Here is a 24931-nt window from a genome sequence, read left to right as displayed (position 1 = left end):
AATCCAGTGGCTCACACAGCAGTCCTACCTCGGCAGGGCAACCCCAGCAAGGGAGGGTTTGCCTCCCTGCAAACGTTCATCAGTCCGGGAAAAACTGCTGATTGACCTGTTGGGTCATGTGCACACTACTTGGACAATCATTGTCCCCAGGAAGACAGGTACAACGATTGCCCAAACCTGGATCCTCCGTCTTCCCACGGTAGATGAGTGAACGTGTGAGAAACAGCAATGCTGGCAGGATGAAGATCAGTGGACGTCTCTTACCTTAAAGATGGACAGCATTTGCTTTTTGGAAACTGGAGCTCACTGTGTCTCAGAATGAGAGATGACTTTACAGATGACTACAAATTCCACACCAGCACAGTTTATTTTTAGTTTATTTTTTAAATCCTCATCAAGGATTTTTTTTCCATTGCTTTTCAGAAAGAGTGGAAAGGGAGAGAGAGAGAAAAACATCGATGTGAGAGAGACACATTCATTGGCTGCCTCCCGCACAGGCCCCGGGCCGGGGCTGGGGATGGAGCCTGCAACCCAGGTACATGCCCTTGACCGGAATCAAACCCAGGACCCTTCAGTCCACAGGCCAATGCTCTAGCCACTGAGACAAACCGGCTAGGGCCACATCAACACAGTTTAAAAGACAGGTCTCATTTATCCTGAAATAATGTTACTTTTTCAAAACTCCATTTATTTGGCAAACATGTTGCACACTCATTTGCCAGGCTTCAGTAGATGGGTGGGAAGGGAACCCCATGTTGTCCTTAAACTAGAGGACCCACAGCACAGTGGGGAAGCAGACATGTCAACAGACAGTGTTGTAAAATCAATGCTGTGAGAAGCTCCCCAGAGGAGGTGGTACTTGCAATAAGCATAGGGGAGTAGGTGTTTGCCTGGTAAACACGTGGGAGCGGTGAGGACAGAGAGGGAAAGGGAAATTCTAAGAAAAGTGTGTGCAAAGGCACAGATGTGAGCAAGGACTTGGAGTGGCTCGGAACCACGAGTAGTCCAGCACTGTCGGATGCAGCGTGGCAGAGGCTGGGGATAAGGCTGGTAGGACAGGCAGAACCAGATGGTGACTTCTGACCAAGCGTGGTGATACCTGTGGCCCCAGAGTCACCAAGTTCCTTGGCTTTTACAATACAGCCATCATTCTAGCACGTGTTCCACAGGGTCTCGCAAACCCTTACCTTCCCATGAATGTAGCAATCCATGACGCCTTATCAAAGGAAGCGTGTTTCCACTGGTATTCCAGAGAAGGTGGGATCATCCAAGCTGAAACATTTGTACTGTCGACCATGTAAGAAATGTCCAAACCTGTAGGGAATTTTTTTATGAATTTGAGCCAAACAGAGACATAAGCCTCAGTTTGAGAATATGCAAGACCTCAAATGCTCCCTTAAGAGTGGTCTGAAAAAGAGTATCGCTCTGGCATTTCAAAGGTGTCTTAGTAACACCTTGCTGACAGGTCATGAGTATGCTCATGTTTCCATTCCCAGATGTTGAACAGTCACGAGATAACTTGTGTCTACACTTACATTAAGTAATTTTAAGGTCTGAAAGCAATGTAGAGTTTTAAAAGAGCGCTCTAGACTGTTTTCTTAGTTATCATTGTTTAGGCTCAGATTATAAGAGGTGCAAGATCATGTTTTACAAAAAATAGTAACCAGTGGTAAAAAAAAATCCCACTAGGGTGTGTAAAGTATGTTCTTCTAAGGGAAAGTTTACTGAAACACAATATGTATATAAAACTTGTTTAGTATCATTGCATGTAGATATGTTATACAATATATCACACTAAAAAATATTTTTAAAATAAAATATTTAAAATATATGCAATATGTTGAATTTCAATATATGGTAATAGAAATATGAGATATGACAAAATAAAGTACATTTAAGTTTATTCAGATGCTTTCATTTAATATTCAAGTGCAGAAAAGTAACCAGCTGCACAGGCGAGTTCTGGCTCAAAATAACAGGTCAGCAAGGTTAACCTAGATGCAACAACGGACAGGGCTTGCTTAAAAACCTTTTACTAAAGTTACAGGCCTGGGGCAGTGACTACCACCATGACCTTCCCAGTTAGGAATTTATGATCACATCACCCTGTGAGGTTACTTTCGGTTAGAATTGTTACAGCTCCCCTTTTTCATCCGCAGCACTGATGTGTCCTATTGTCCAGGACCATATGAGGAACAATGGCTGATGTTTATGCATAAGACCCTCCCCAGGAACAAATGCCAGCACCCATCCTTGGTGCCCTCGGAAAGCTGGTGGGTAAGTTTCTTAGTAGCACTGTCATCCATTCTTCTGTCTGGGGTTCACAAGTTTGAGTCTAGGGCCAGACCCCTCCTTACAACTCCATTATATTCCCTGTTACTATCCCAGACCCCTGTCCTCAGATGGCTGAGGTTTTGGTTTGCCGAAGCATCAAATCCTTCCTTAGTGACCTGCCGCCTGCAGAGAATGAACAAGATTATCCTTGCCCTCCAGGCACTGTCTGGCTGGTCAAAAGAAAAACACATGGTCCCTGAGGGAGGGTGTTCCATAGCAGTTGCCCTTGGGAAGAACTGGATGTGGAACTGCCTGGAACCTAGGGTGAGGGGGAGACAAACTTTTCACCATATTCTCATGGATGAATTTTTAATTTTGCACATTGTGCATATAAAGGTTCCTTTTAAAAACAAATTGTATATATGTGTATGTGTATATGAATATGTATATGTATAAATACAGATTAGAATAGAATATATAGATTGGAGTATTTTTTAGAGTACAGAAGTTGGGCTTTCTAGGGGAAGTAACATTTGAGATTGATTTTGAAAGATAATTAAAATGTACCCACTAGGGAAGTGGGTAGGGAGTAAGAGAGAGGGCTTGCTAGGAAGGGGGTACAGCAAAGGCAAAGGACTACAGGCTTGGGAAAGCAGGATGTCTGGGGAATCAGGAAATGTGTGAGGCTGTAGTTGAGGTAACTGAGGTATACCAGGGAGCTGAAGCCCCCTGGGTGGGAGCACCCCTGCTGGAGGGGCTCTCCAGGAAGAGTCTGAGGATCAGAAAAGATCCTCAGACAGAATGGGAGACAAAGGAAAGGGGAAAAGTCAAGGTTTAAAGGGCAAAAAGGCCTTCGGGGTCCTGACTCTAGCACAAGGTGTCCCTGATCCTTCAGAACTCTGCCACGCCCCAAGCAGATGAATAGGTGGGGTCTAACACACATCCTCTCAGGCCTGTCCTCCAGGCTGACTGGTCCAAATCCACAGAATGGAATCTAGGCCAAATGACATGCTTCCCACTTGACCTCCATCAGGGTCATCAGAGACCTGGACCAAGGCTGGAATGCAGGTTGTCCATGCCCCGGAATGAACCTGATCCAAGCCTGCCAAGGCTGTGTGGCCGTGGTCAGCTCCTCCTTCCTCTCTAAGGCTATAATGTCCAATATAGGAGACACTAGCCACAGATGGCATTTAAATTTCAATGTCAATTAGTTAAAATGAAATAAAATGTAAAAATCAGTTCCTCATTAGCTACCTTTCAAGTATTAAATAGCTCAGGTATTTCTGACTTTGCAAATTAAAAAACCTAAAATTTTTCTCATCATATACTCTTTAAAATGGCCAACGAAACAGAACAGAAATTATTTAAAATGCACAGCTGAGTTTCCATGAAAGAAAGAGCAACAAGATGCCAGAAACAAGAGAGGACTGACCCCTACGGATGAAAGCTAACGAGCTCACCATGGGTCTGTTCTGGATGACGGAATGAGCAGCAAGGGCTCCTGCTTAAAGCTCATGTAGGGACAGGAGACAGCCCTGGGGTGCACCTAAGGTCAGAGTGGACTTGAGATCCCTGCATAAAGCTAGATCCTTGAAAAGCCACACTCTCAGCAAAAGGGCAAACTTGAGAAAATGTGCACATCTATAAGAAAGCGACAAGCAAGCTTATCTGTTTCAGCCCGAGAATCCAAAACTCCCAGCCCATCATGGCATGGTTTGGGATGTCAATTTACTGGGCAGAGACAATCCACAAACTCCCCAGCCGATACACCAGGGCCCAGTCCAGTGATACTCTGGGGGCATGGGCATGAGCAAAAAGGGAAAAGCCCTGAAGCCGTGCTCCCAGCATCCAAGGTTGCAACAGAGTCTACAGGAGATAAAAATTTAAAAAAAAGTAATTAAGCCCTGGCTGGTGTGGCTCAGTTGGTTGGGCATGGGGCCAGGTGCCCAAATGTCAGTTCGATTCCAGGTCAGGACACATGCCTGGGGTTGCGGGCTCGATCCCTGGTAGGGGGCATGCAGGAGGCAGCCGTCTGATCAATGTTTTGCTCGTACATCAATGTTTCTCTTTCTCTCCCTCTCCTTTCCTCTCTCTCTAAAATTCAATTTTTTTAAATCTTAAAAAATAATAATTAAGAATCAACCACCCTAAGGATAAGCTCACAGTAAGAAAGCTCAATTTCCCTGGGGACACAACCCACTAGGATTGAAACTGGGAAGACCCAACAAACAGATCTCCAGAATACACAGCAACCTGAAAGAGAACACAAAATGCCTTTAAAATGATTATAAGGAGTGTCTGCCTTTGGAGGGAAGGAGTGATTGGGAGTGAGCATTAGAGAGGCTTCTGGGGCTACTGGAATGTTCTGTGTCCTGATGCAGGTGCTGGTTACAAGGGTTTGTTCAGTTTTTGAAAGTTGAGTGAGGTGTACACCTATAATTTGTACACTTTTCAGGATGTATGTTGTAATTCAATAAAATGATTTAAGAAATGATTAAAGGAAAAATACTAGAATCAGAACTTTATAGAATTAGACTTCACAGGGGGGGCAGGTTTGTAGAAGAACTAAAAAGAACTTTTAAAAATGAAAGACATACTCAATGAAACAAATTTTTAAAAAGGAAATGAGTTACATATCAAGTAAAATGTACCTGAAATGAAAATTAGTGAACTGGGAGACATATCTGAGGAACACATTATCTGTGCCCAGAATGCACAAAAAGCTAAAATGATGAAAAATATAGAAGTTAGGAGACATAGAAGAGAGACTAACAAAATCTGGCATACATCTAAAGGAATTCTATAAAGAGAAGGAAAGAATAGGGAAAGAGAGAACAATTAATAAATTTCCAGAACTGACAAAAGACACAAGAAGCACAAAACCTCCCATGCTTAGAAATAGTAAGTCTACATTTAGAACCATCACAGTGAAATTGCAGAACAAAGGCAAAAGGCAAAAATGTTTAAAGCTACCAGAGGGAAAAAATGCTGATTATTTGACAATAAGATCGACAACAGACAGGAACCATAGCAACAACAGAAGACAAAAATGACAATGGAATAACATCATCAAATGTTATGGGAAAATAATTCTCAACCATAAAATCTATACCCAGCTTGATCATCCTTCAATAATGAAAGTAAAATTAATTTTATTTTCAGAAAAGACTGAGAGAATTTCTCATAAAGCCTTTCTAAAAGAATTGAAAGGATGTACTCCAGGAAGAAAGAACTGGAATTCAGAATGAAGTGGTGGGTTGCAAGATGTGAAGACAGTAAAGACATTAGTATATATGTACATAAATCTAATAAACATAGACTTTTAAAAAACCCGATTTTAGTGATGAAAATAAAATACTGGAAATAAATAACTGGCAAGATGTTGTATTCATTTTTTTCAGGTCTGTGCTAACAAACTGCCACAAACTGGGCGGCCTACAACAACAGAAATGTATTCTCTCACAGTTCTGGAGGCCAAAAATCAAGGTGTCACCATTGTTGCTTCCTTCTGGCGGTTTTGAGGGAGAATCCATTCCATGCTTCTCTTCTAGTTTCTAGTAGCTGCTAGCACTTCTTAGCTTGTAGCTGAATCATGCCTACTTCTGCCTCCATCTTTACATAACTTCTGGGGGCCACTATTCAACCTACTACAGATGGCAAGAGAGTAATTAAAAAGTTTAGGGTCCTCGTTTTGTTTGGGATTTATTTTATTTTATTAAAATATGTTTTTATTGACTTCAGAGAGAGGAAGGGAGAGGGGGAGAGAGAGATAAAAACATCAATGATGAGGGAGAGCCATCGATCAGCCACGGCCTGCATGTCCCCTACTGGGGATGGAGCCTGCAACCCGGGCATGTGCCCTGACCAGAAATTGAACTGTCACCTCCTTGTTCATAGGTTGACGCTCAACCACTGAGCCACAGTGGCCGGGCTGGGATTAATTTTAGACTTTAAAATCAAATAGGTATGCTGGAAATTGAATGACAACTTCTAAATTCTAAAATATTTGAAAGAGAATTATCACAATAAATGAAAATGAACTAACTTGCCAATTGAAGGGTAGACATAATCTGATCATATGCTATTAATTATATTTAACTACATACTATTCATAAGAGGCTCACCTAAAAATATAAAGATTCAGAAAGGCTAAATGTAAAGCAATAAGGAAAAAATACACTAGGTAAAAGAAAGCTGTTGTGCATGTGCGTCCTATACATTAGTATGAACATGTTTAGATAGACTTTAAGGCAAAAATAAAAAAAACACTAGTAAAAATAAAAAACCTCACTATATGATGTTGAAGGGATTGGCTGACCAAGACAAAATAATTTAAACTTGTATGCATGTAACAATAGAGTCTCCAAATATACAATGCAAAAATTACAGAATTACAAGAATAAGCTGACAAATCCACAATCACGGTAGAAGATTTTAATATATTGCTCTCAGTAGTTGAGAGCTAGATCAAGCAGAGAAAAATTAGTGTGACACAGATTTAAACTACCTTCATAAAACTCCATATTCAACAATTTGATAATACACATCTATTAAGTCAGAAATAAGCCTTAATAAATAGGAAAAAATTAATAGCATACATACCATGTTCTCTGACTACAATACAATAAAATGAGAACCCAATGAGAGAAAACATAAGCAAGTTCCCATACAGTTGAAACTTTAAAATATACTTTTAGTATTTACTAGACAGAGAAGAAATGAAAACACCACATAACAAAAGTTGTAGGATGTGGCCACAGGAATTCTTAGAGGAAATTTTATAACCTTAAATGCATATGTTAGAAATAAAGGTGAAAGTCAGTGAACTGCGCATCCAACTCACAGAGTTAGAGCGGGAAAAACAAAACAAGCAAAACAGAAAAATCACCAAAAAACAATAAAGGAAACCACAAGAGAGAGAAGAAAGAAACAAGAGAGAGGGTCCATAAACCCAAAAGTGCTTCTTTTAAAAACCTAATAAATCTTCTGGGGGGTGGGGGAGAGAAAGAATATGAATAAAAACTATTGGGGAGGAAAGGGCCATATTATAGAGATTTAATGTACTATGACATTAAATTTAAAATCTCTTTTTTTTTAATTCTCACCCAAGGATATTTTTTCCATTGCTTTTCAGAGAGTGGAAGGGAGAGAGAGAGAGACAGAGAGAGAGAGAAACATCGACGTGAGAGAGACACATAATTGGTTGCCTCCTGCATGCGCCCCGACTGGGAGTGGGGACTAAGCCTGCAACTGAGGTACGTGCCCTTGACTGGAATTGAACCTGAAACCCTTCAGTCCGCAGGCTGATGCTCTAACCACTGAGTCAAAATGGCCAGGGCTAAATTTAAAATCTTGGTTGGAATAATTTATCTTAAAAATATAACTTACCAAAATGTGTTCAAGTAGAAATAGAAAACCCAAATAAGCCTATAACCATTTTTTAACTGGGTAGTTTATAATATCCAATCACCAACTGGTCCTAGTGGGGGAATGTATAAATAAAACATTTATTCTTTAGAGATGAAAGGGGTTGAATGTAAATCACTAGGGAGTGGTAAGGGCCCTGGAGGCCAGGAGGACTGGAGGCTCAGGATGGCCTGGTGCCATGAAGAAATGAAGGCCCAGGGCCACCAGATGTTCCCAATTTTGGAAGACAAACAAGAAATCAAGCCATTTATGTTCCAATTCTTTGAAAGACTGAAGGGGAGGTTCTTCTGTAGCAGGGTCAAATTTGGTTTGTGTCCCCTTCTAGCCCCCTAACCCCAGTTTGTGACTTTTGCCCAGGCCACGACAAGGTACAGGTTTCAGCCGGAGCTCTGAGGAAGACAGGCTGGATCAGCCACCCTGAAAGCAGCCTAGTTTCTGCCCAATGAACAACTCCATCCTTCTGACTTCAGGCCTCACAATGCCAGTCTGTTCTACCACACAGGTCTCACAACCAGGGTCCTCCGAGCCAAGAGACCCCCGGCTATGGCCCTGAGCATCCCTTCCTTCTTCTCCCCACCCCATTCCTCTCTTGTGACCCACAGCCTTGGGGAACCAGATCTCAGGGGGCCAGAGGGAACCCTCAAAAGGCTGAAATCCTCCTTGTTCTGAAGGAGACAACTGTCCAGTGGGCAAGGCAGAAAATGTAAAATGACTGGCTGCCACAATACCGCCTGGCTGCAAGATTACAATGTGGACATTAAAGCAGGGTGGGGGGAGAGTTCACACTTGGGAAAGAGGAAAATTTTATAAATGTAATAATAATATATGTGAAAATATTTATAACTTTATTGCCATTTCTGGCATTATGCTAAGAGCATTATATGACTTGATCTCATTTAATACTGATAACCTCCTGAGGTAGATTATGACAATGTGGACAATACTGCTTTTTCTGTATTAATTTCATAAAATTTATTTCTAAAAAAGTGTTTAGGATGTATAAACTAAATGTGTTGTATTTCCAACGTATTTTAACAACATATCAAATAAAAACTTACATTTATAAAAAATAATAATGATTAGCAGATTAAAAGGATAAAAATAAAGCATTATTCAAGAGTAATAACCTGGCCCTGGCTGGTGTGGCTCAGTTGGTTGAGCATCTTCCCATGCACCAAAGGGTAACTGGTTCAATTCCTGGTCAGAGCACATGCCCAGGTTTCGGGCTTGATCCCCACCCCCAGTGGGGGTGGTGTACAAGAGGCAGCAGATTGATGTTTCTCTCTTACCCTCTCCCTTCCTCTCTCTCTAAAAATATCAATAAAAATATATATTTTTAAAAGTAATAACCTAACACTACCATTTAATGAAGAACATTAAGTCATAAAAAATTAAAATGGAAATGTTTTTCTCTTTTTAAAAGGGTCATCTAAAACCAGACAGATATCACAAGAAAACTACAGATCAATATCTCTTATGATTATAGATGCAAAAGTCCTCAACAATATAAATCAAACCCAGTATGACCAAGTGGTATTTATACCAAAAATACAAGGTTGGTTTAATATCCAAAAATTAGTTAACATAATGTACCACATCAATAGAATAAAGGACGAACCTAAAAAAACAAACAAAAAAACCTCAAACAGAAAGTATTCGACAAAATTCCTTCATGATAAATCACTCAAAAAACTGGTTAATAGAAGAGAACTGCCTTAATCTGATAAGTTACCTATGAACAACCTCCAGCTAACATCATACTTAATGGTGAAAGACTGGATGTTTTCCTCTGAAGATCAGGAATTAGGCAAGGATATTTGCTCTCACCACTTCAGTTCAACATTGTAATTTTTCTCAGGGCAATTAGGCAAGAAAATGAAATAAAAATGAATATAGATTGGAAAGAAAGAAGTAAAACTATCTTTATTTGCAAGATGACATGATCTTGTGTACAGAAAGCTCTAAAGAATTCACTTAAAAGCTATTAGAATAAATGAATTCAGCAAGATTGAGGTATACAAGATCAATACAGGAAAGTCAATTGTATTTTTATACATTAGCAATGAACAAACTGAAAAAGAAATTAAGAAAACAGTTCCATTTTACAATAACACCCAAAAATTTCCTTCAAAATAAATTTAACAAAAGAAGTGCAAAAGTTATACTCTGGCCCGGCCAGGTGCGGCTCAGCGGTTGAGCGTCGACCTAGGATCCAGGCGATCGGGGTTCGATTCCCGGTCAGGGCACATGCCCAGGTCACGGGCTCGGGCAATGACTCTCTCATCATTGATGTTTCTGTCTCTCTCTCTCCCTCTCCTTTCCTCTCTCTGAAATCAATAAAGATATATTTTAAAAAAACAACAACTTATACTCGACCGGCTGGTGTGGCTCAGTGGTTGAGCATCAACCTATGAACGAGGAGGTCATGATTCGATTCCCAGTCAGGGCACATGCCCTTGTTGCCCTATAACACAGATTTGCATGTATAATCATTTTTGAGTATGAGATCAATTTTTATAGATTTTTATTGATCTCATACTAAAAAATAGGAAGACTTAAAATGGTTAAGTAGGCAATACTTCCCAAATCGATCTACTGATTCATGCAATGCTTATTAAAATTCCAGCTGACTTCTTTCAAGAGATTGACAAGCTGATCCTAAAATTCATATGGAAAATCAAGGGGCCACCAAATAGCCAAAACAATCTTGGGGGGGGAGAACAAAATTGGGGAACTCACACTTTCTGATTTCAAAATTTACTGCAAAGCCACAGTAATCAAGACAGTTAGTGCTGGCATAAGGCTAGACATATAGACCAATGGAACAGAATTGAGTTCAAAAATACTCTCACATTTACAGTCAACTGATCTTCAACAAGCGTGCCAACACAATTAGATGGGGAAATCATAGTCTTCAACAAATGGTGCTGGAACTGGATATCTACATGTGAACGAAGTTGGAGTCCTTTGTCACACATATACTAAAATTAACTCAGAATGGATCCATGACTGCTGTGGCAGGTGTCGTTCAGCTGGCTGAGCCTTGTCCTGTGCACCGAAAGATTGCTGGTTTGATTCTCGCTGAGGGTACATGCTCAGAGTGCGGGTCAGGGTATGTTCGGGAGGCAACTGGATCACATCAGTGTTTCTCTCTCTCTCCCTCTCCCTTCCTCTCTCTCTCTAGGGTCAATAAAAACATATTTTTTAAAATGGATCAAAGACCTAAATATAAGAACTGAAACTTTAAAACTCTTGGAATAAAACAGACATAAATCCTTATGACCTTGGATTAGGCAGAGGTTCCTTAGATATGACATTTAAAACATATATAACAAAGGGGGAAAAAGAAAATGAAACATCATTAAAATTAAAAATTTTTTGCTTCAAAATGGCACCATAAAGAAAAGTGGGGGGAAAACACAGAATGGGAGAAAAATTTTGCAAATCATAAAGAACTCTTACAACTCAACTCAGTAATAACAAGACAACCTAATTTAAAAATGGGCTAAGGATCTGAATACACGTTTCTCCAAATAAGGTGTATAAATGGCCAATAAGCACGTGAAAAGATATTCATAGCCATCAGGGAAATACAAATCAAAACCACAATGAGATACCACGTCACATTCATGAGATAGCTATAATCAAAAAGATAAAATAATAAATGCCATCCAGGACAGGGCAACACTGGAACCATCAGACACCACCAGAAATGTAAAATATTGTAGCCACTTGGAAAACAGTCTTGAAGCTCCTCAAATAGTTAGACATACTGTTACCACATGATCAAGCATTTCACTTCTAGGTATATACCCAAGAGAAGGGAAAACACCTGTCTACACAAAAATCTGTACGTGAATGTTCATAGCAGCATAATGGCCCAAAATGGAAACAATCCAAATATTCATCTCCTTATGAATGGATAAATGAACTGTTATGTACTCATGCAATAGAATTTTTTTGGCAATAAAGAAGGAACAAAGGCCAAGCCAGGTGGCTCAGTTGGTTGGAGCATTGTCTCCCTCACATTGTTTCTCTCCCTTTCTCTCTCTCTCTCCCCCTTCCTTCCTCTCTAAAATCAGTAAACATATCCTCAGGTGAGGATTAAAAAGGGGGGGGCGGGGAGAAGGAATGTAGTACTGATACATTACTACAGCACGGATGAACCTTGAAAATATTACACTAAGCGAAAGAAGCCAGTCACAAAAGTCCACATATTGTATGATTCCATTTATATGGAATGTCCAGAATAGGCAAATCTGTGAAGGTAGAAAGTAGATTAGTCCCTAGCTCTGAGGACGGATGTAGGGATTAGGGAATCAAGCCTAAGGGGAACAGGATTTCTTTGGGGTAACAAAAAAAGATTCTAAAATTGGTTACGTTGATATTTGTACAACTCTGTGGATATATTACAAACCACTGAACTGTACATTTTATTTATTTTTATTGATTGACTTTAGAGAGGGGCAAGAGAGAGAACATCAATTTGTTGTTCCATAACTTATGCATTCATTGGTTGATTCTTGTATATGCCCTGACCAGGGATCAAACCTGCAAATGTGGTGTATCAGGATGACAGTCTAACCAACTGAACGACCCGGCCAGGGCTGAACTGTACATTTTAAATGGGTGGATTCTGTGGTATGTGAATTATATCTCATTAAAACTTAAATATAATACCAATAAAGCACATGAATTATTGAGTCACTGAGTCTTTTTAACCAATGAGTTGCAGTGGCTACAGAAGCTCTTTGCAATGCTACCCAAGTTGAGGACTGGGAGGAAATGGGATATTTATTTCAGGTGAGACATGTGCTGGAAAAGGAACCACCCAGGAGAAAAGAGAAAATTGGGGGCTGTTGCTATTTCAAATAGAGCAGTTAGGGAAGGTTTTTTTGAAGAAAAACCTAAAGGAAGCGAAGGCGGGTACCATGCGGGTGTCAGGACACAGTAAAAGCAAAGGCTTGAAGTGGAAGGTGATTGGGGCATTAGACGAACAGAGCAAAGAAGCCAGTGTAGCTGGGCAGTTGAGTGATGGGAGAGAAGGGAGGAGGGGCTGGGAGCAGGAGTAGACCGATGCGGGCCTTTTAGGCCATAACAAGGGCTTTGGCTCCTTCCTACTCAAAAAATGACAGGGTTTGAGCAGAGCAATGACATGCTCTGATTCTGGTAAGACAAAACACTATGACTTGGGATGGTGAACACACAATACAGTGCACAGATGATGTGTTGTGGAATTGCGCACCTGAAACGTATAATTTTGTTAACCAGTGTCACCCCAATTAATTCAGTAAAAAGGAGGGGAAAAAAGAAACGCTATGACTGCTATGTGGAAAATAGACCAAACAGGCAGAGTTGAAGCATCCTTCTTCAAATATTTCTTCTTATCTGACATATTTTTGAAGGTTTTTTAGTTATTTTGCAAAATCTGCATATTTTTAGTGCTAGCGAGCTACAGTTTGGGTTAGGAAGCATATTCAGTACTTTTTTTCCTTCTTTATTTTCATTATGTATAGATGGAGATTACATGTGTCAATTTCAGTTTTTTTCACATTCGTATTCACTTGTTTGGAATGTTTTTAAAATTTTTTTTATTGATTTTAGAGAGAAAGGAAAGGAGATAGAAACATCAATTTGTTGTTCCTTGTATTTTTTAATCCTCACCTGAGGATATGTTTTCCATTGCTTTTTCAGAGACAGTGGAAGGGGGAGAGGAGGGGAAGGGGGGGGAGAGAGAGAGAAAGAGAGAGAAACATCCATGAGAGAGACGCGGTTGGTTGCCTCCTGCACACCCCTGACTGGGGCTAGGGATGGAGCCTGCAACTGAGGTGCGGGCCCTTGACCAGAATCAAACCTGGGGCCCTTAGTCCACAGGCAGACTCTCTAACCACTGAGCAAAACCGGCTAGGGCTGTTGTTCCATTTATGCATTCACTGGCTGATTCTTGTACGTGCCCTGACCCGGGATATCGAGACAATGCTCCAACCAATTGAATTACAAGGTCAGGGCCTGTTTGGAAGGTCTTTGAGTAACACTCGTGCTTGTAACAGAAGCTTTGCAGTAGCTCAATATTATGATTCACTCAGGAGTGGATATGTATAGTTTGTAGAGTATCAATATGTTCTTGCACATAAATTGAATATTTAAATCATTGATTTTAATCTCAACATAAAAATGATTCATATTTCAGATTATTTTAGATAAATTAACAGTATGATACCAACAAAACACCAACATTTCACTACTTAAAAATAGCATGAACACTGAAAACTGGTATCACAATGACTATTATTCCTATTTTATAACAAAGAAGTGACACATTAAACAACCCGAGGTCACACAGCTAGTAAGTGGCTTGGCCAGGATTTAAAACACTGGCAGTTTGAAATGCAACCCTCAGGCTCACCATTACACTAAAGGCTTCTCAGAGAAAGTAGTATCTGAGTGGGGCCTTCAAGGGAACTGGTAAAGGCTGAGATATCTACTCTGGGGAAGGAGTTAGAGAACAAATTAGAATCAAGGCTCATGAAGATAACCTCAGGAGAGGTTGGACATCTAACTTTGCCATGGAGTCAGTCACCATGTTTATGCAAGTTTGTAGTGTTGGCCTCAATCCTCTGGATCCTGAGTGGAAGGTGGGCTGGAGACCAATAGAGGGAAAAAGGGTATATGGACCAGGAGTATGGCCCAAGAGATTGGCCTTGGGTGCTGGTGGGGTAGAAACAGGGATTGAACCAGGAGGGAGGGGATGATCCATGGACGGTCTAGTGCTGAGATAGCCTTGGCCATAGGTCTTCCTCGATGTCTTCCCTCCTTTTGCTTCATTAATAATAAATTATGCCCTTCTTCTCATGTAGGAACCCTCTCAACATGGTTCCTGTCTTCAAGGATCTCACCTGTAGGTGACTTTGGCCTGGGACACTTTGAAATAAAAAAGTTAAGGCCATTCGATAATAAATATTAAGGTTTTCATTTAGTCAAATGCATTTAAGTTCACGTTTAAAAGTAAATGAGTTATGGGAAAGAGATGGGAGGGGTCCAAATTTAAAACTGTGCAAGGAAAGCAGAAACCATTGACTGTTCTCTGAGTCATGTGCTAAGTTCCAGCTGTGTGACCTTGGGCAAGCCACTTCCTCTCCCTGGGTGTTTCACAACCATAACTTATATAAGAGATTTGGGAATTATATATGCAAAACACCCGTAATGCTGCAAGGCACATAACAGGTAGACACTCAATATAGATTATTGTGGACCAAGAAATTTACAAAAATTTTCTCATTTAATCTTTATAATACTGAGGAGGTAGGTGACATCCTCCCCTTATATAGATGATAAAATTAAGACATTAAACAGGTTCAGGAACTTGCTTCAAGTCACACAGATAGTTAAGAGGCAGAATCCAGGTTACTTTGGGTCTATCTAAGAGTAAAGTGGTTTTATTACTTGAAAAGAAAAAGAGACAAAAGTATAAAAAATTAGTTAATAGCTGCTCTGTGAATCCTGTTACTGGGATAAAATAGCAGAAAATGTTAAAATTTAAAAGCATTTATATACTCTTTTAAAAAAATATATTATTATTTTTTTTTTTTTAAAGAGAGCGAGGAAGGAAGAGAGAGAGAAAAGCATCGATGTGAGAGAGAAACAGCGATCAGCTGCCTCCCGCAGCCGGTAACCTTTCAGGGCATGGGCGAACGCTCAACCAACTGAGCCACGCTGACCAGGGCCTTAGTATACTATGCAAGAATTCTGAGGTTTTTTAAAATTGTGCCTAGACCCATTAGGGTTTGGGGTATCCGATATTACCGCAATCTCAATCACAAACCTGAGCAATTACCAGTGTAATTATCATTGCATATCCATTTTTGTTACTGCTAGATGGAATTCACAGCAGGATCGAATTCCAGACCAGTGACTTCTGCAAAAGCTAGATGCACCGACTCTTGCTAATTCAACTACAACCTACACTCTAACCTCATTCCCCACTCCTACCCCAACCCCAATATCCAGGCCTCGAGTAAACCCCTGGAAGGCGATTCATATCTGCATTCCCATCGTCTCACAAGCTCGGATCCTGACCCCAATCTCACCCCTTCAAAGCCCTTTGCCCCTGTGCATTCTCAGCGATTGCCCAGCTCTGGGGTCTCCAACCTGGAGGAGCTGTTAGCCGGCGACCCCCAGGCGGGGAAGAGGGTGTTGGAGTGCGGCCAGCCGGGACAGCGGCCATCAAGGCGCGGGGACCGAGCCACTGGAGGTTCCCGAGGTAGGGCAAGCCTCGCGCCACGGGTGGGGCGGGGCGGCGACACCAGGCGGCTTCAGGTGAAGCCGCTGGGCTAGCACACAATGGGCCAGGGCGCGAGGCCAGCAGCCGGGCAAACGCGCCGCAACAACACGTGGGCTGCAGAGCGCGCCAGGCCGGGCGCGGCGCGGCGTACGTGCGCGCGCGCGTGCGTGCGTGCATGCGATTTGCGATCAGGCGGCGCTGCGGACAGCCCCGGCGGCAGGGCGTGGGGCGTTATATTGCGGGGTCCTTCCTCGCTCACCCTGGTTCCTCTCGGAGCGGAGACGGCAAATGGCGGACTTCGATACCTACGACGATCGGGCCTACAGCAGCTTCGGCGGCGGCAGAGGGTGAGGCGGCCGTGCGCGGACCCCGGCCGGGTGTGGGGGGCGGGCGGAGTCGGGGACCCCAGGGCGGCTAGAGGTAGGGTCCAGGCCGAGCCGGCGAGGACTGGGAAAGGTACCTGGAGGGCTGGGGCCTGGAAATGGCGCGCTCGGGGAGGGGGCGGTTAGGATCCTGGGGTCTTGCTCGCAGGGCTTATACCTCGCTCTGCCTACGACAGCGTCTAGTCTTCCCCCTTCTTCGGGCGCAAGGCCAAGCCGTAGCGGCGCTGAGCGCCCGGGAAGACTAGCTCCCGCTTCCAACCCCATCCCCCAGTCCGGCAGAGCCACCACGGGGCTCTGCTGCAGCGCGGGATCGGGGCTGCGGCCTGCTCCTCTCGGGGTCCCGGTCCCGGTCCCAGTCCCAGCTTCGGCCCTCCTGTTGTTTGCCTGTGCTGCAGGCGTCCTGACCCCCTTCACCATGAGGCCGGCCAACTGGGTAAGGTCGGGAGGCCCAGAGAGGGACGATCCCCTTCCCCTTACGTGTGAGGCAGGGATTTGGCTGCTGGAGCCAGATTCACGTTGGGAGAGGGGAGACCAACCAAAACAAATACAACAGAGCATTTTTTATTATTGACAGGTACTACGTGCTTGCTGGCAGAAAATTTTATTTCTCGCCGGTTTGTCGTTCTGACCTAGAGAAGGAATCTCATTTAGCCTCGTTCTGATTCTGGCCATGTATAGACTACATATAATTGAGGCGCCTTGTTTAAAAGAAAAATCTTTGACTAGTGAATAAAAAGCTTATGGTGTTTAATTCCAGGAACCCACACTGGATTCTTTTTTTAATACAAGTTACCTTATACAGAACTTAGAAGATAGGCTATAAACATCTTGCTATTTGTCAAGGACACACTTGGCCTTTGTGTGCTTTTACAGAAAGGATTACTTTCCCAGGATAACACCACAATAGTACCTACTGAGGTGTCCAGTCTCCTGGGTTTCAATCCCAAAAGTATCTTTGTTTGGTGAAGAATGATCTTTTAATGCCTTGGTTTGGGAATGGCTCACAACAGAGGCTTGTTTGGGTTTGGGAGTGTACCCAATATCATTCATTACACTATAACATGGAAGTGGAGCCACCTGTTATTTCAAAGAATATTTTATTTGCTAATAAAAAAGAAATAGATGTTTGATGACGTGAAATTGTTGCCTTTGGGGTAGGTTTCTAAGACGACAGATTTGTACTTGAAATTTAATAACCAGGATTTTTTTTCCTACTTTCGTTTAGAAGTACCCAAGGAAACTACTCTTAAACAGAGTAAGTACTTCAATATGAGGTAGACCGAAGGAGTTTTAATTGGTTAGGGACTACAATAAGTCATATTATACTGAGCCTGGAGATTTTTTAAATTCTACCTTTTCACAGAGTTTGCCGTCTCTTCTCTTAACTTGAGGTGTTCAAGTTAGACTTTTAGTGGGTGTCAATTTTGACAGTTGGAGTGATGAATAATACAAAGTGATCAAAAGTAAAATTCTCTTGCCTTGGTTGGTGTGTGCTCAGTGGTTAGAGCTACCCCTGGCGCACCAAAGGGTCTCTGGTCCAATTACCAGTCAAGGGCATGTATTGGATTGCAGGTTGGATCCCTGGCCCAGGTCGGTGTGCATGCAGAAGGCAACCAATCGATGTGTCTCTTTCACATCAATGTGTGTGTGTGTGTGTGTCCCATCTCCCTCCCCACTTTCACTTTCTTCCCCTCCCTCCGTTCCTTTCTCCCTCCCTTCCAGTCTCTAAAAAAATCAATGGGGGAAAAAAATTCTGTTTGCCTATCAAATGGCAAGTTGTTTAGATTTATTGTCATCATTCTCTGCACTCCCTTGTCTCCCCAGTGCTTGATTCCAAACAATCCTCTATGAAAAGTGTTACCACAAATACTTGGTTTTACCAAGAATTCTCTGGGAGACAGTACACACAAAAGCCCTACATTCAGAATCAGGCAGACCAGAGCTGAGTGTAAGTACCTGTCTGACCTGGAACGAGTTCCTTTACCTCTCTTGAGCCTCATTTTCCCCACATGTAAGATAGAAACTCCTCTATTGTTCGGAGTGTTAAGAGAGATAGCCAGAGTGCAAGGTACAGTATCTAGTACATTAAAAATGCTTAATAATTGATAGCTCTAGTCCTGGCTGAAGGGTCTCAGGTCCCTTTCCAGGTCAAGGACACGTATCTGGGTAGCAGGTTTGATCCCATGCCCTGGTGGCTGGGCAGGTGGCAGAGGCAACCAGTAAATGTGTCTCTCAGGTTGACGTTTCTCTCCCCCTCTCTCCTTCCCTTCCACTTTCTCTCAAAATCAGTGAAAAATATCCTCAAGTGAGGACTAGCCAAAAAATAATAATTGTTAGCTGGAGTGAGTTTTTACTCAACTAGCAATGTATCTAAATCTAAGTAAGAGAAATCTTTTCATCTAGGGTAACATATGTATTATAGACAAGTACTAAGTAATTTGTTCTTTGAAATTATTGGTTTGTTAACAGAATTTATGCCTCTGAAATTTCTAAAATTTTCTCAGTATATTTTTTCTTTTTCTTTTCAGTCCTCACCCAAGGATATTTTTTCCATTGATTTTCAGAGAGAGTGGAAGAGAGAGAGAAAAAGAAATGATGTGAGAGACACATCAGTTGGTTGCCTCCCACACTCATCCTGACTGGGCCTGGGATGGAGCCTCCAACTGAGGTACATACCTTTGATCAGAATCAAACCCAAGACCCTTCAGTCCTTGGGCTGACACTCTAACCACTGAGCCAAACCAGCTAGGGCTCTTAATATGTTTTTTACATTTATAGTTCTATTTGAAATTAACTTTAATATTCTGAGAAGACTTGACGTAATTCAAGTCTTCCCATAAGATTGGAACATCCAGAGCAGAACGTTTTGGGGGGTGTCGGTCCAAGATCAGATTCCATCTTCCAGTTTCCACCTTCCCCTAAGAAATGGGAGGGAAAGTTGTGCCAGAGAGTCTGCCCTGCCTCTTGACCTTTTCATTAAAGTTGTCTTTTAAAATTGAATGTCCTAGGTTCTTTGAAGTTTTCCCCATGTCGGTTTCTAAAGTGTTTCTTTTTGATGGGGCCCTTTGGATGTACGGCACCTCCAGTAAGCATTGTATAGGGTAGATAGAGACTCTGGTCTCCCTTGTTCTGCACATACTCTTCTGTAATTAATCAGTTGCATTTTTGGAGCCTTTTGAATATCTGGCTTAGTAGAAAATGGTTGGTTTCTCATACCTGCTTCTGAAATAGGTTTTGGTTGACATAGGTATATGAACAAAGGTATATATTCTCCAGCCTTACACAGAGAAGATGTTCGAAAGGGGAATATTTTAATAGCCTTTTCAGGTAATTGTGGATATTCTTATTTGCTGTTATATCAAAACTCAACAAGTGACAGATTCCATAAAGATTAGTTGCAATGTATAATCTAAAGCTTTATCAATAGACTTTTCATACTGTTACATTAAAATCTTTCAATCTGTTTTATTTTTTAAAATATATTTTTATTGATTTTAGAGAAAGAGGAAGGGAGGAGAGAGAGAAACATCGATATGACAGAGAAGCTTGGATCTGTTGCCTCCCATATGCACCCCGACAGACCCAGCGGACAACGCTTAACCAACTGAGCCACACTGGCCAGGGCCAGTCTGTCTTATATGTTGAATGACATGATACACAGTGGCCATTTAGGAGATACCAGTAAACCGAATTGTGCAGATCTTCCAAATGTTGACACATTCCATTATATGGTATCAAAAATCACATTTATTACTATCACCATCAATTTCATCTGAAAAATTTCAGGTATTGGGAGCCTATCAAGCTTATGTTGATGAATACACATTTTTCTAAAATTCTATTTTTTGCTTGAAATCCTCAATTTTATCATTGGCAACAGGTGCTATTATAGTTGTTTTCCTTGCAGTGACAGGCTCACTTCATTTTCAAGAAAATGTCTACCAAATACCCAAGTCTGCATAACCAGTTTGTCGGTTCTTTTTGGTAAAAATGATGTTTCATGAAACAAGTAGCTAGTTCAGCTTGTAACTCACATGAGTGCTTTTCCTGGAGATAACAATTATACTTCTAAGCAGTAGACGTGCTTTGTCCCCATTTCATAACATGAGATGTTAAAAAGTGGGTCATAATTTAATAAAATTAATAATTTTTACTGCTTTATCAAGAACAGTATTGAAGGTGGCTCTTCCTCCCCCCAATACTGCACATGAAGCATGAATTTGTTTTGGTTCCCCCTTCTTGATTCCTGCTAAGGCCAATGTAAGATCAGTGTAGGTCTCTGATAAGGGAAAACTTAACAGGGATACCACACCTAGTAAACCTAAGGTACTATTAAATAGAAGAAATGTGTGGCTCTGGAAGACAGAACTGGAACCAAAGGAAGTACATTTTAGTGCTCTTTAGGGACTGAAGATACAAAGAATTGCTACTTGAGGTAATCTGTTAATGGAAGAACCTCAATGTGGTCTAGATTGGGCTGGAATTTACCAGTTGCTCATTTTACCTAACACTTAAAAATTAATCTGAACATTTTCATACATAACCAGAAGTAGAGACCCTCATGTTGCCCTTATTCAGTTTTTGTGTGTGTGTGGCTTTATATATAACATAAAATTTACCATTTAAGTGTACAGTTCAGCGTCACTAATGTTCACAGTGATTATAATTCAACAATTACAATGGTGTGTAATCGTTACCACTATTTCCAGAATTTGTGCATCATCCTAAACAGAAACTACCCATTAAGCTAACCTACTCTCCATTTCTCAGAGTTCACTTCATAAACATTTTTGCTATTCCTGTTTCATCTGTCTTCCCCGTTGTGGTGAGAGGATAGAATATTTTAAAGCCAATCCCAGCCATCCTATCATTCAATCTTAAAACACTGGAAATACTGGAGTATGTATATCTGATTGAGAAGAGTTTTTTAACTAGCAGTTTTTCTGTTACCCAGTCCATGTTTATTTTTTCCCAATTGTCTAAAAGATTAATTTATATAGTTGGCTTGTTTGGATCTGCAAAAATATTTGATTATAGAAAACTTAAAACAAAAGCAAAGTCTAGTATAATGGCTCACTTCATGTATCCATTACCCACTTTTAAAAAAAATGACCACTCTTATTTCATCTTCTACCTCCTTGCTTCACTCTTCTTCCACACACTTCTGGATTATTTTAAAGCAAATCTTAGTGTCATTTCATTTGGAAGCGCTGCAGTATAAGTTTCAAAGGTGAAAATTTTTAAAAATATGACTAATATCACATCTGAAAACGTAATTTAACAATAGCCCAGTAAATATTTAGATTTCTCTGACTAGCTCATATATTTTGATGTGCAGCTGATCTGAGTCAGGACCAGACAGGGTTTGTACATTGCATTTGGTCATTCTGCCTTCTAAATATCTTAATTGATAGGTTCTTCTCTTTTTCTTGGCTGTTTGTAAAGGGAGAGTATGTATAGCCCTTTTTTCCTCCCCAGGTATTCCCCTCCTCCAGGTACTTTTAATTATGTGTGAAGTAGGTATAAATTAAGTCTGATGTTGACATACATAATTATTAAGGGTTTTTTCTTAATTCTCACCTGAGGATATGTTTTGGGGGGGTTGTTGTTTTTAATGGATTTTAGAGGGGAAGGGAGGGAGAAACATTGATTGGTTGCCTCCCATATGTGCCCTGATGGAATTGATCCCACTACCCTTCGTCGAACAGGACAACACTCCAACCAACTGAGCCACACCAGCCAGGGGCTTAAGTGTTTTTTTTAATACATATGTGTTTTAAAGAAATAACTTGTGCCCTGACTGGTGTGGCTCAGTTGGTTGGCAGCATCCTGTGCACCAAAAGGTTGCTGGTTCAATTCCCAGGTTTCAGCTTGGTCCCCAGTAGGGGGGCATGCAGGAGGCAGGTTATCGCTGTTTTGTTCTCACGTCAATGTTTCTCCCTCTCCCTTCCTCTCTCTCAAAATCAATTAAAAAAATTTTAAAAAATGAACTCTAGATTTTAAATGGAGGTGGTCTTTCTATGGCATTTTGTAGTTACCTAAATAATTGGTTTTAAAGTAGATTGTGTAGTTAGTTTTAAGTTGTTTGTGGATCATATAAAATCCAACATTGAATGAAAATGTGAAGCTTTTCACATTAAAAATTAATTGTAGAATGTCAAATCAAATAATAAGCATTCTAATTTAGGAAAAAAGAACTCTTGGCCTGTAAAGTCCAGAACTAATCCGTAGAAATAGTTTACACCGTAGCTTTAAGACAAATGTTTTTTGTGGCACTCTTCTCTGAGGACCAATAAATAGGTCTGAGATTAAGATTTTATTTCCTCTGGAGAATCTGGGACTTTTGGGTTGAGTAACCTTTTACCCACATGAAGTTATTAATAACCTATTTATTTGCTTTCATTAAATGTGTGGGAATCCAAAACTTTAGTATATTATGATACATGCCTTTTTCCTAGTAAGAAAATTCCCTAAAAGACTATGTAAACTAGAAGTTCCCCTTATGTTCACTATTCCTTTAAAACAAAGCTTACAGACTGCCTATTGTGTCCTATTGGTAGATGATGAGATTAATTTAGTGGGTCCTGACAAGCATTTTTAAAGATGAAATAGAATAGAGAATAGTGTACATTTTACTGAGTTAGTGCTGTTGGGCAAGCTTTTATTTGTATAGTTAATGTGTAGACATGTATTTATATATGCATGTGTTAAGTCATGATATAAAATGTACTTCTTGGTGTTAGTCACAGCCAAAAAATTTTTTTGAAAAATACTTACCTAAAGATGTCATCTAAATACATGGAACCCTCTGTTGTATTTAAATTTTTTTCCAAATAAGAATACCCATATTGGTAAGAGGTGTTATTTGCAATGCCAAAGTAGTTGCTTAGGCCTGTGACTTCATTGCTTCCACCCCTGGTGAGTACCAGATAATAAAATAATTGGGGAGATAAAGCAGAGTACACCACAGAGTTCTTGCCTTAGAACTACTTGCATTTCCCTGCAAGGCTTTTTCTTATCTTATAAATGTGATTGAATTATTAAGATCTCATTCACAGCAGAAAAGAGCTCCTTGAGATAGGGCACATTGAAGAATTCACCGTAGACATTGTCCCGCCCCCAGTGTACATCCTGTGCACATCCGGTAGTAAATGCCAGTTATCCAGATGAAAGGATTTAATTTTGAATGCTGATTGAAGGCCTTGGAAAATGCATATACTTAGAGGGAGATCTACTTGAAAATAAAGTGCCTTAATTCAAGTTGTATGGGGCTAGTTTTTAAACAGCGCTGCAACTAAAATTACTGTGGCATCTTGGACGGAATCCTGGAATAGAAAAAAAGGACACTGGGTAAAAACTAAGGAAATCTGAATAAACTGAACTTTGGTTAATCTATCAACATTGGTTCAATGATTATAACTATGTAAGATGTTAATAATAGGTAGTGTAAATGAAATAAGGACTTGGCTTTTGAGAGCTTAACCTTTTTTTATTGTCTAGAAACTAGGTTACACATTTTGACAATTCTTTTTTCTTTTAAGCATGCTCAATGGGTTCTATCTTTGTTGCTTACTTGTATTTTACTCTTTTAAAGGCAGTCTTACTGTGATTTTCTGTAGGATCTAGCATAGTGCCACATGCCAAATTATATGTACTAATGTTTCTGGATGGCACCTGAAAGACCAGAGTTGTTCATCAGCCCTAATGAAATGAATCTCAGTTATCACCTAGAGGTAATAGAAGGAGAACACCTAATGGTCCAATAAGATTGACAGCAACAGTGTTTAAATTGTGTATAGTTTCTAATGCACCTAGAAATCTTTGTAAAAAAATTTTCCAGAAATAACTTAGCATGTGTCCTTCATTTTTCATTAACTTTTATACTTTGGAAGTAAGTCTTGAATACTTAATTTTCTCTTTCGTCTACTTACTAGATCTAATCCCAGCCCTAATAATTTCTAATCTTTATATTTTTTCTTATGGTCACCCTTTAGTCCCTTTTCAGCCCTACATATTTTTGCTTATTCACATTATCATCTCGTTAAGAGTTCAGTTCTCTCCATATCTACTATCTGGAAAGTAGAATCCCAAGTCCCTGTTCTACTCTGCATAGACTGCTCTCATTGCTGTCCCCTCAATTTTCTGCAGTCCTTTGCTTGGAATGGAATTTCTCCTTCCTAGGCACCTGCCGCCCGCCACCCCCCCCCTTCTGTCAGATTACCAGTTCCTTGAGGGCAGAAACTGAATCTTAGGTTTGTGCCCCCTATACCTCATGGACATTCAGGTATTTAGTTGATTTGAGTGAAGAAAAGTGATTTGTCTGTAGAGGATTTTGGTCATACTTGGAGTTGAAAGTTAGATCTTCTAATACTGAGGGTGTCATTTATTACCTTAGAAACTGTCATTGTTTTAAAAATCAATAGACTGTCCCCAAGGGACAGTAATGAGCAGGGAGGATCACTGCTCAGAGGTGGTATGGTATGGCCTGATAGCTTGCCGCACAGACCTTCAAGTGTCTATTCTGAATGGGCACGGGGGGTCTGCCGGGGCCTGCCATCTATATCTG

The 24931-nt window shown here is 40.7% G+C and overlaps 1 protein-coding gene and 1 long non-coding RNA gene across 3 annotated transcripts in view; one reads left to right on the top strand and one right to left on the bottom strand.

Moving 5' to 3' along the window:
* Window positions 1-16126, bottom strand: part of LOC308554548 — a 21463-nt gene extending 5337 nt beyond the window's left edge. Inside the window, exons 1-3 of the long non-coding RNA XR_013998415.1 lie at window positions 15850-16126; window positions 1188-1314; window positions 265-415 (exon numbers count right to left, since the gene is read on the bottom strand). This is a non-coding gene — a long non-coding RNA (uncharacterized lncRNA). The remainder of the gene's footprint in view (window positions 1-264; window positions 416-1187; window positions 1315-15849) is intronic.
* EIF4H (eukaryotic translation initiation factor 4H) overlaps window positions 15987-24931 on the top strand; it is a 23644-nt gene continuing 14699 nt past the window's right edge. The window contains exon 1 of one of the 2 annotated variants that reach the window (XM_081131768.1): window positions 15987-16329. In XM_081131768.1, the coding sequence (XP_080987894.1) occupies window positions 16271-16329 (59 nt within the window). In that variant the 5' untranslated portion in view covers window positions 15987-16270. The remainder of the gene's footprint in view (window positions 16330-24931) is intronic. The other variant, XM_081131769.1, reaches the window with a different exon arrangement.

The sequence above is a fragment of the Miniopterus schreibersii genome, assembly GCF_964146895.1.
Source record: "Miniopterus schreibersii genome assembly, chromosome: 3".
Lineage (NCBI taxonomy): Eukaryota > Metazoa > Chordata > Mammalia > Chiroptera > Miniopteridae > Miniopterus > Miniopterus schreibersii.
Note: the sequence above shows the minus strand (reverse complement) of the source record. Positions and strands in the feature narration are given on the sequence as shown.